At 42.8% G+C, this 12,005-nt stretch overlaps 1 protein-coding gene across 2 annotated transcripts in view; it reads right to left on the bottom strand.

Annotated features, from left to right (window-relative positions):
- Positions 1-5,880: 5,880 nt before the first annotated feature.
- The window catches only part of LOC309340326 (cation channel sperm-associated auxiliary subunit beta-like), a 55,784-nt gene continuing 49,659 nt past the window's right edge, over positions 5,881-12,005 (bottom strand). For both annotated transcript variants that reach the window (XM_081859023.1, XM_081859022.1), the window contains 4 exons: positions 11,552-11,690; positions 10,581-10,681; positions 8,158-8,232; positions 5,881-6,428 (listed from right to left, as the gene is read on the bottom strand). In XM_081859023.1, coding sequence (XP_081715149.1) covers positions 6,207-6,428; positions 8,158-8,232; positions 10,581-10,681; positions 11,552-11,690 — 537 coding nt within the window. In that variant the 3' untranslated portion in view covers positions 5,881-6,206. The remainder of the gene's footprint in view (positions 6,429-8,157; positions 8,233-10,580; positions 10,682-11,551; positions 11,691-12,005) is intronic.

Genomic DNA, 12,005 nt, shown 5'->3' with positions numbered 1-12,005 from the left:
AACATTGCTGTTCTCTACTACAGACACTTTGTGGCAGCAAAGCACAGCATTTTCTGCACTTCAGGAGAAGAGAGTTCTGCTCCTGCCTATGCCCAGCTCTATCGACAACAAAAAATTATACAAAAACCAGCTGTGCAGAAATGACTTACATGAGGGACACTAGAGGGCAGCATTCATACTGCCAAAAAAGCACTCTCTGGCTGTATCTATACACAGAATTAGCAGATATTTCCTCTCCTCAGAACTCAGCTGGGGGAGGGAAGAGCTCTTTACATTCTGTAACACAGTACTCCAAATGCAGTCGCATCATGGATTTACATGACAGCATTATGCTATCAGCAGTTTTTATTCCCAATTCCTTTCCTAATGGCTCCTAGCATGAAATTTGCCTTTTTAAGAGATGCCGCACTGGGTTGGTATTTTCATTGAGCTTCCCACTATGACTCTGATTCCCGCTTAATATTGGAGGCAGAACACAGCCATCATGACTAGTAGCTATTGACAGCCGTACCCTCCATGAATTTGCCTAATCCTAATATTTTAGAGCCATCCAAGCTGGTGGCTGTTGCAATGCCTTGTGGGAAGGTATTCCATAGTTTCATTATGCATTGTGTGAAGAAATGCTCCCTTTTGTCTGACTTGAATCTTCCAATGTTGACCTCCACTGTATGTCTATGAATCCTAACGCTATGAGAGAGGAAGCAAAACACATTCCTTAATCCATCCATATTTTTATCATGTCCCCTCTTAGTCACCTTATTCTCTAAACTAAAATGCTTTTTGTCATGTTGGTTGCCCTTCTCTCAATCTTCTCTAACTCCATGTTATCCTTTTTGTAGTGCGGTGCTGGAATTGTAAACAGTATTCCAAGTGTGATTGTACCACACTTTTGTATAATGGCATGATGATACTTACAATTTTATTTCCAGTGTTATTGGGTGAACATTTTAGGGGTGGTATGTTTTACTCAGACTAGGTTTTACTCAACTAAGTTTTATACAGAATAGAGCTATTTAAGTTAACGAACCTAACTCCGCCATGCTCATTCATTTCTCCAGGCCTACTCTGAGGAAAAATTAGTTGAAAAACCACCGTACATATTTTGCATTATTAAAAAAAGGTAAAGGTACCCATGACCATTAGGTCCAGTTGCGGACAACTCTGAGGTTGTGGCGCTCATCTCGCTTTACTGGCCGAGGGAGCCGGCGTTTGTCTGCAGACAGCTTCTGGGTCATGTGACCAGCACAACTAAGCCACTTCTGGAGAACCAGAGCAGCGCATGGAAACGCCGTTTACCTTCCCGCCGGAGTGGTACCTATTTATCTATTTGCACTTTGAGGTGCTTTCAAATTGCTGGTGGGCAGGAGCTGGGACCGAACAACGGGAGCTCACCCCGTCGCGGGGATTCAAACCACCGACCTTCTGATTGGCAAGCCCTGGGGTCTGTGGTTTAGACCACAGCGCCACCCGCGTCCCTATTTTTAATATGTTCTTATTTTAATTGTTTCTTTCTGTAGTATTTTATCTTGTAAATCTCCCAGAAAGTTTTTTTTAAGGTACAGAGCAACTAACGTGCCATAAAGAATAACTAATATAATAATAGTCTATCTAACACCATTTTTGAAGGCTGCTGTTTATATATATGCCGCTAGATGGTCATGTTTGGCTTTGTGTTCCGCCCTAAACAATGTACGGAGCATGGTTTTGTAAGTAACCTATTTGGTCTCGCAGAATCTTCTACTTCGATTATCCTTTAATAGAATATCTCCCTCTAATAGCATAACCAAGTGCCAGTGGGAATGGAGTCAGAATATGCCCACTGAGAAAGCAAAGGGTCGTTAGCTGCTTCACACACTTCCATTGCTACTGCTGCTGCCGCGCCTGCAGAGGGGGACTCGCCTCAAGCCAAGCCATTGCCTCAGAAAAAAAGACCTCATTGATATATATATTTAAAGCAACTTTCTCCTCCTCCCTTGCTTCTTTTTGCTTCCTCAAACAGCCAAAAATGCCTCATGGAGATTGGGGGAGTGACTAGAGGGGAAAAGAGCAGTTCCGCAAACTATTCATTGGTGGCTTAAGCATCGAAACAACAGAAGAAAGTTTGAGAAACTGCTATGAGCAATGGGGAAAGTAAACGGATTGTGTGGTTATGAGAGACCCTGCAAGCAAACGAGAATTTGGTTTTGTCACATTCTCTTCCATGGCTGAAATTGATGCAGCAATTGGCTGCCAGACCTCATTCCATTGATGGAACAGTAGTTGAGCCGAAAAGAGCTGTAGCCAGGGAGGAATCTGGAAAACCTGGAGTTCATGTTACTGTGAAAAAAATGTTAGTTGGTGGAATTAAAGAAGATACTGAAGAACATCACCTTAGAGACTACTTCTTGGAATATGGAAAAATCGACACATTTGAAATAATTACAGACAGACAATCTGGTAAAAAGAGAGGCTTTGGATTTGTAACTTTTGATGACCATGATCCAGTGGATAAAATTGTATTGCAGAAATGTTGTTGTTTGGTCGTTTAGTCGTGTCCGACTCTTCGTGACCCCATGGACCAGAGCATGCCAGCCACCTCTGTCTTCCACTGCCTCCTACAGTTTAGTCAAACTCATGCTGGTAGCCTCGAGAACACTATCCAACCATCTCGTCCTCTGTCGCCCCCTTCTCCTTGTGCCCTCCATCTTTCCCAACATCAGGGTCTTTTCCAGGGAGTCTTGTCTTCTCATGAGGTGGCCAAAGTATTGGAGCCTCAGCTTCACAATCTGTCCTTCCAGTGAGCACTCAGGGCTAATTTCCTTAAGAATGGGTGCGTTTGATCTTCTTGCAGTCCATGGGACTCTCAAGAGTCTCCTCCAGCACCATAATTCAAAAGCATCAATTCTTTGGCAATCAGCCTTCTTTATGGTCCAGCTCCCACTTCCATACATTACTACTGGGAAAACCATAGCTTTTACTATACGGACCTTTGTTGGCAATGTTGGCTATTTGCAGTTTAGTAGCGCTGCAGAGAGCTTGCTGGGGAGACCATGCATTAAAAAGGGACTCAAAAATAACTTAAAGTTTTAGTAAGAAAAACAAAAACTCCTTATACACTAAATACATCAACAACAAACCAGATCCAACCACCAACCCATCCCCCAGGGTAATGGGAGAGCTAGGTGCTGCTCCTTATATACTATACCCAATTGCTGACACAGCTTGATTAACACAACTCAGCAGCACCTGCTATATTTCACAGCTGCAAGACTGGATCTCGTTATCTGCCTTGGCCCTGGCTCTTAAAGACATACACAACTTGTGAAATAATAATGAACCTTCACATTTTAAAGTGACCATTCAACAGGCAAGGTGATGTCTCTACTTTTTAAGATGCTGTCTAGGTTTGTCATTGCTTTTCTCCCAAGAAGCAGGCATCTTTTAATTTCGTGGCTGCTGTCACCATCTGCAGTGATCACGGAGCCCAAGAAAGTAAAATCTCTCACTGCCTCCATTTCTTTCCCTTCTATTTGCCAGGAGGTGATGGGCCCAGTGGCCATGATCTTCGTTTTTTTGATGTTGAGCTTCAGACCATATTTTGTGCTCTTCTCTTTCACCCTCAGTAAAAGGTTCTTTAATTCCTCCCCACTTTCTGCCATCAAGGTTGTGTCATCAGCATATCTGAGGTTGTTGATATTTCTTCTGGCAATCTTAATTCCGTCTTGGGATTCATCCAGCCCAGCCTTTCACATGATGAATTCTGCATATAAGTTAAATAAGCAGGGAGACAATATACAGCCTTGTCGTACTCCTTTCCCAATTTTGAACCAATCAGTTGTTCCATATCCAGTTCTAACTGTAGCTTCTTGTGCCACATAGAGATTTCTCAGGAGACAGATGAGGTGATCAGGCACTCCCATTTCTTTAAGAACTTGCCATAGTTTGCTGTGGTCAACACAGTCAAAGGCTTTTGCATAGTCAATGAAGCATAAGTAGAAGTAGAAGGAAGATGAGCCCCTCAGGTCGGAAGGCATCCAACAAGTTATTGAGGAAGAGCGGAAGACAAGTACAAGTAGATTCAGAGCTGATGAAGCGGCTGGACACTCAGTTGCAGATATGCCCGGAAGCGAAAGGAAAGTCCAATGCTGTAAAGAAAAATATTGCATAGGAACCTGGAATGTAAGAACCATGAACCTTGGTAAGCTGGATGTGGTCAAAAATGAGATGGCAAGAATAAATATTGACATCCTGGGCATCAGTGAACTAAAATGGACGGGAATGGGCGAATTCAGTTCAGATGACCATCATATCTACTACTGCGGGCAAGAATCCTGTAAAAGAAATGGAGTGGCCCTCATAGTCAACAAAAGAGTGGCGAAAGCTGTACTGGGATGCAATCTCAAAAATGATAGAATGATATTGATATGAATCGAAGGCAGACCTTTTAACATCACAGTAATCCAAGTTTATGCACCAACTACCGGTGCTGAAGAAACTGAAATTGACCAATTCTATGAAAACTTACAACACCTTCTAGAAATGACACCAAAGAAGGATGTTCTTCTCATTATAGGGGATTGGAATGCTAAAGTAGGGAGTCAAGAGATAAAAGGAACAACAGGCAAGTTTGGCCTTGGAGTTCAAAACGAAGCAGGGCAAAGGCTAATAAGAGTTCTGTCAAGAGAACAAGCTGGTCATCACAAACATTCTTTTCCAACAACACAAGAGACATCACATGGACATCACCAGATGGGCAGCATTGAAATCAGATTGATTATATTCTCTGCAGCCAAAGATGGAGAAGCTCTATACAGTCAGCAAAAAGAAAACCTGGAGCTGACTGTGGCTCAGATCATCAGCTTCTTATAGCAAAAGAAGAAAGTAGGAAAAACCAAGGGGCCAATAAGATACAATCTAAATCAAATCCCTTATGAATACACAGTGGAAGTGAGGAACAGCTTTAAGGATTTAGATTTGGTGGACAGAGTGCCTGAAGAACTATGGATGGAGGCTCGCAACATTATACAGGAGGCAGCAATGAAAACCATCCCAATGAAAAGGAAATGCAAGAAAGCAAAGTGGCTATCCAATGAGGCCTTACAAATAGCGGGGGAGAGAAGGCAAGCAAAATGCGAGGGAGATAGTGAAGGATACAGGAAATAGAATGCAGATTTCTGAAAAACAGCAAGGAGAGACAAGAGGGCCTTCTTAAACGAGCAATTCAAAGAAATAGACAAAAACAATAGAATGGTAAAAACCAGAGATCTGTTCAAGAAAATTGGAGATATGAAAGGAACATTTTGTACAAAGATTACCATAATGAAGGACAAAAGTGATAAGGACATCAAGAAGAGGTGGCAAGAATAAACAGAAGAATTATACCAGAAAGATATGGATGTCTCATACACCCCAGGCAGTCTGGTTGCTGACCTTGAGCCAGACATCCTGGAGAGTGAAGTCAAATGGGCCTTAGAAAGGACTGCTAATAACAAGGCCAGTGGAAGTGATGATATTCCAGCTGAACTATTAAAAAATTTAGAAGATGATGCTGTTAAGGTGCTACACTCAATATGCTGGAAAACTCAGCAGTGGCCAGAGGATAGGAGAAGATCAGTCTACATCCCAATCCCAAAGAAGGGCAGTGCCAAAGAATGCTCCAACTACCGCACAATTGCACTCATTTCACACATTAGCAAGGTCATGCTTAAAATTCTACAAGACAGGCTTAAGTAGTATGTGGACCGAGAACTCCCAGAAGTGCAAGCTGGATTTCAAAGGGGCAGAGGAACCAGAGACCAAATTGCAAACATGTGCTGGATTATGGAGAAAGCTAGAAAGTTCCAGAAATAACCTGTACATTAAAATAAACAGAGGCGTAAGTAGACACATTTAGCAATGCAGTGTATTTTAAATATATGAACTATTTTATTGTATGCTGCTTCAGTGACATTTTCGGGGGGGGGGGGAATCTTGCCCAATAAACTTCAGTAAAATTCTGACAAGCAGCGACTAAATGCATTTCATCCTAAGGAACAACAAGTGAAAATTCATCACCTCTTTTCAAAAATATTTTTCCTAAACAGAAAGACTACAGCTAAAGATGAAATAGTTGTACATATGTTCGTTCAAAAAAAATACCATTAACATTTGTGGAACATAGTTACTGATAAAAGCAACAGGGGGTCTTAAAAACCAACACATTATTATAACGTTATTACTATTGCCAGTCAACTTCCTGCAGAATCACCAGAATTTACTGAATCTCTCTTGGGTGGGGGTTTTGATGCCACTTTATTTCTTCTTAGTTTCCTTTTTAAGAAGTTCCGTATCTCAATTTCAAATACATACAGAATAAATGCCACAAAAATAATGCCTCCCATTAAAATAGTCGTCATTGAAGTGATAAGAGAGTTTCCTGGGAATGCCAGTGGAGAATCATCAATATAAATCTGCAACAGAAAATATTGTAATTCCAACAATCACTTCCCTTTAAATTGACTATTGCTCACCCTGTTGACAACAAGAAAGTGAAACTGGTCTAAGTGATAGCGAAAGCTGGCATATGCAAATCTAAGTGGTGGGGGAACAGAAGCAGTCATCTGAGTTTATAGGGAAAGCAATTTGGTAAGCATTGCATGTGGTTTGTTGCAAGATACTGTATTATATTGTACCTCGTAAAATAAAATACCCAGAAAAGTATGGGCTAGGAAAGTATGTCTCTCTTTGTTAAGCATAGGTTTTTCCTTGTACAGTGGTGCCCCGCAAGACGAATGCCTCGCAATACGGAAAACTCGCTAGACGAAAGAGTTTTCCGTTTTGGAGGGGCTTCGCAAAACGAATTTCCTATGGGCTTGCTTCGCAAGACGAAAATGTCTTGCGAGTTCCTGCAGGTTTTTTTTCCTCCCCCCCCCTTTTTCTAAGCCGCTAAGCCGCTTATCAGCTGATCCGCTAAGCCGCTAATCAGCTGATCCGCTAAGCCGCTAATCAGCTGATCCGCTAAGCCGCTTATCAGCGGATCCGCTAAGCCGCTAATAGCGCTAATCTGCTATGGCGCTAATGGGCTTGCTTCGCAAGACGAAAAAACCGCAAGACGAAGAGACTCTCGGAACGGATTCTTTTCGTCTTGCGAGGCACCACTGTATTCTCAGTCAATCATTTCTATGAGGGAAGACTCACAGTTCAGTGGTAAAGCATGTTTTGCTTACAAAAGGCCAAAGGTTCAGTTACTACTACTATTTCTACTTCAGAAAGATTTTGGGTAGCATGGCTAGGAAGGAACTCTCCCAGAAATATTGGAGAGGTGCTGCCAGCCAGAGCAGACTAGCCTTCCCAGACATTTGGGACTCCCATCCCCATTAGCCCTTTGCAGTCCAAAATCACCTGGAAGGCATTAAATTGGAAAGGCTGGAGCAGAAAGTTAACCTGGCCCAAATTATCCAAGTGACTCTATCAGCTCTTGTTTGAGATGGCAGCCTTTCCATGGTCATATGTTTGGCACTGGCAGGCCTGCCAAGAGGGCAGGGGGCATATTGCTGTGCCAGAGCCAGCACATGGCCCAAACTCTGAACTTTAATTTAAACCCCCCCCCCACAATTAAGTTTCTAGAGCTTGTACAACAGAAGTGACAAAGCAAAATCTTCAGGCACCATTCAAAGCCATTGCTTTGTGAGCTAAGAGGCTACTCCTGCCTTGCAGTGTTTTTAGTCAATGACCAAAGTCACAGTTGTGCTATTTAAATATCTGCTGGGCTTCTGTCACTAAAGAGTACTTGCCTCAGTTCTGGGCCTTGGCATCCAGAAAATCATTCATATATACAGGGTGAGTCCTTTAAAAGAGGCCCCGTGGATACAGAGTACACATGTTCCACAGGGCCTCTTTTAAAAAACACACCCTGTATGAGGATATATATATATATATATATATATATATATATATATATATATGCGCTCCAGTCTGCTTTAGCTTCCACTTCTGTGTGTTTCCCTAAAGTGTCCTTCTCCAGTCCAGTCCCCCTTGCACCCGCTAATTCCACCTGTTCTCTGGGAATGTGCTGAAGTAAGGGCTAAATATGTGGGAACATTTTGTACAATCTTCTATCCTATTTTATGTTTGTTAATTCATTCTGTGTGTAATTTGTGTGTTGTTGTTTTTTAAAAAGAGCTACTGTAATGACAATACCTGAAATTCGTCAAATAAGTTACAAAAGGAGACTCCAGGAATAGTTGATACCCTGAAATGGAAAAGCTCAGATCCCTGTTGGAAAGGGGGGAAAAGTTGTTACTAATATGCAGTAACATTTGTTTTCATTTTTAAAATTAAAACTAATCCTTGGCTATTATGTGATCTGGTTGCTGAAAGAAAATAAGTGTTTTGTATGACCTGAACAGAAATATAGATATGGCTGGCTGAACTGCAATGTGGCACATGGTGCAATATTGCTGCTCCATTTTTTAAAAAATCTATTCTCTTAAATGTCATAAACTATAACCGAAATATAAAGTGTTCATGTTCACTTGAAATGTTTCACAGAAATAATGTGCAGTACCACGTAGAACAGACAGCAGCTGCTTATTGAGAAAGCATCTTACATGCATTCAATTGTTTGTATAACTACTGCCTAAAAATCAGTGTTGCTAGCAACTGTGTTATATCCTTGGAACAGAAAAATTCTGAGATTTTGAATTAATATGCAAATTAAAAAGGTAAAGGTACCCCTGACCGTTAGGTCCAGTCGCAGACGACTCTGGGGTTGCGGCGTTCATCTTGCTCTATAGGCCGAGGGAGCCGGTGTTTGTCCACAGACAGCTTCCGGGTCATATGGCCAGCATGACTAAGCCACTTCTGGCAAACCAGAGCAGCACACGGAAATGAGGTTTACATTCCTGCCAGAGCAGTACCTATTTATCTACTTGCACTTTGATGTGCTTTCGAACTGCTAGGTTGGCAGGAGCAGGGGACCGAACAACGGGAGCTCACCCCGTTGCGGGGATTCAAACTGCTGACCTTAGGCTCAGTGGTTTAGACCACAGTAGTAGTAGTAGTAATAATAATAATAATAATAATAATAATAATAATAATTTATTATTTGTACAACGCCCATCTGGCTGGGTTTCCCCAGCCACTCTGGGCGGCTTCCACAGAAACCAAAAATACCGTAAAATCACACATTAAAAATTTCCCTGAACAGGGCTGCCTTAAGATGTCTTCTGAATGTCAGGTAGTTGTTTATCACTTTGACATCTAATGGGCGGGTGTTCCACAGGGCGGGCGCCACTACCAAGAAGGCCCGCTGCCTGGTTCCCTGTAACTTTGCTTCTCGCAATGAGGGAACCACCAGAAGGCCCAGAAGGCCCTCGGCACTGGATCTCAGCGTCCGGGCAGAACGATGGAGGTGGAGACGCTCCTTCAGGTATACTGGGCTGAGGCTATTTAGGGCTTTAAAGGTCAACACCATCACTTTGAATTGTGCTCAGAAATGTACTGGGAGCCAATATAGGTCTTTCAACACTGGTGTTATGTGGCCTCGGCGGCTGCCCCCAATCACCAGTCTAGCTGCCGCATTCTGGATTAGTTGTAGTTTCCGGGTCACCTTCAAAGGTAGCCCCACGTAGAGCGCATTGCAGTAGTCCAAGCGGGAGATAACTAGACCACAGCACCACAGTGTCAAATGTATATTGCACAGTGGCCCAACATGTGGTCCAAGACCAACATGTGGTCCAAGGGCTGCAAGGCTTTTTTCCCCACCCCTCAGCAACATCTGATGCCCCCTCCCCAACCCTCGTGCTGCCTTCTCTAAGTTGGGTGAGTGTTGGGAAGGAGCTGTGAGGGCTGACAGGATCCTAGAGCCCTCCTGTCTCCTTCCCAAGGCCTGATGCCTTTATTACCCAGCTTTGGGAAGGCAGCACAGGCGGGTGGGGCGTGCATCAATTTTAGGCTTTGTTCCACCACACCACACCACCTGCCCACATGACAAGGCTTTGTGTGACCCGCAGGTTCCGTGTCAAAGTACACCGACAAGTCAGCATGGCACCAACATTCCTCTGATGAAAATCAGGACGTATGTCTTTTGGTGCCATGCTGACATGTGCGAAAGTGCAGCATCCTCCTCCCCAGGGCCAGCAGTGGCACTGGAGGGGGTAAATGGGATATTCTAGGATCAAATCAGAAGCTGGGATGGCTTCTTCAAATTCTGGGATGATGCAGGAAAATTGGGGCACCTTGAAAGGTTTTGAGTACTCTTGTGACCCACTTTGTTTGAAAAGTTGGACCACCCTGGTACAAAGATTTTAAGGTAAGAAGAGTTTGGGTTTTAGGTTTTGTCTTTCCGTTCAAAGTACAGTGGTACCTCTGGTTACGAACTTAATTCATTTCGGAGGTCTGTTCTTAACCTGAAACCGTTCTCAACCTGAGGTACCACTTTAGCTAATGGGGCCTCCCACTGCCACTGTGCCGCCAGCGTGCAATTTCTGTTCTCATCCTCAGGTAAAATTCTTAACCCGAGGTACTACTTCCAGGTTAGTGGAGTCTGTAACCCGAAGTGTTTGTAACCCAAGGTGTTTGTAACCTGAGGTAGCACTGTATGTATTTTCTCTGGCACTTACAGTTATCGTTATAGATAGGCCATCTGGATTATATAGTTCAGTTTTGAGTCTGTGCTCCAAATATTTTTTCATTTTTAACATACTTGATGTTTGATTGGTACCTGAAAAAACAGTTAAAACAGTCGCAGAGTGGTAGGTTTGAGTTTCTTCCTTCTTTTTTACATTTCAGTAGGGCCTGAATACAGATGAATAGCCAGATCTATTTCTCATGAAATGTAAAAGTAAGAAAGGTATCGGAGGCACAGCATGATGTATTAGAGCTGCACAGGGTCTTCTACAGCAGTTTTCCAGAGGTTAACAAACAGCAGTGCTTTTTTTCTAAAAAAAGTTTAGGGGTACTCTCATATTTCTACTCATATTGAAATACTGCCCCTCAATGAGGCCAAACTTAGATTCACAAAATGTTTAGGGTTATGTGTACCCCTGCATCCCCCCCCGAAAAAAGCACTAACATTGATTACCGGTAATTATCACGAGTGGGTGAAAAAGGAGGGGTGTGGGCAAACATTAATATGAAATGTTGGTTAACCTGAACTCTTCTTTGTTGCCACCATAACTATTAGTCATGGTAAAAGCTATCAGGAGAAGTAGAGGAGGAAGAACAGCTAGGGGGAGGGGTGTACACTTCAGTAGCCTGTTCAGTACCCATGGTAAACCAATGGGTTGTGTTATGCTTGTTTCAGGCCTTAAGGGTCTGTGGGTGTAATAGGTTTGCATGCAGAAAGAATTGGACTAGATTCAAATCTTTCCACATCAAGTCTTCCCGGAACTAGAACTTGCAACAGCCCCAGTAGGCATGGCCAATGGATAGGGATGATGGGAATTCAGCAACATACAGGGGACCAAAGGTTCCTCACACCTACTATAGGGCAAGAAAGAGAGCCTGAAAATACATTGACGACAAGTATTTCCAACAGAACCTCTCCGATACGAAAGATAATGATGAATCCCAAGATTCTTCCGCTCCCTACCTGAAACTTTCCAGTTGGTTCTGTTGTTGACTTCTATGATTGTGATAAAATAAGGAGATGTCAGATTTACAGAGCGACCCTCATCCTCAATGGTGAAATAGAGAGGAAGCCTTGATACTGGGAATTTCATTCGCAGGGCCTGGCAATGAAACATATATAGAAATCACTGACATTAAAATGATGCCTGCATGGAAAGACATGGAATGACACAAATGTAAGTATTTACATAATCTGGTTTAGTTCTGCTAAATAGGAAGTCTGATACTGGACCTACAAATTGGTAATGAGCTGAATGAAAGCCAATGGACTGAAAATCAGTCCCAGAAGGTCTGAGATTCTGTGGGTAGGTGGCACATCTGTTAAATCTGTTATGCATAAGGTTGCACTCCTCCTAAAGTAGCGTTTTACAAGCTGGTAAGGAGGCAGTCCACCAGGGCCTAACGTTCCTTTTTGC

This window comes from Podarcis erhardii, assembly GCF_964252035.2.
Source record: "Podarcis erhardii genome assembly, chromosome: 1".
Taxonomy (NCBI): Eukaryota; Metazoa; Chordata; class Lepidosauria; order Squamata; family Lacertidae; genus Podarcis; species Podarcis erhardii.
Note: the sequence above shows the minus strand (reverse complement) of the source record. Positions and strands in the feature narration are given on the sequence as shown.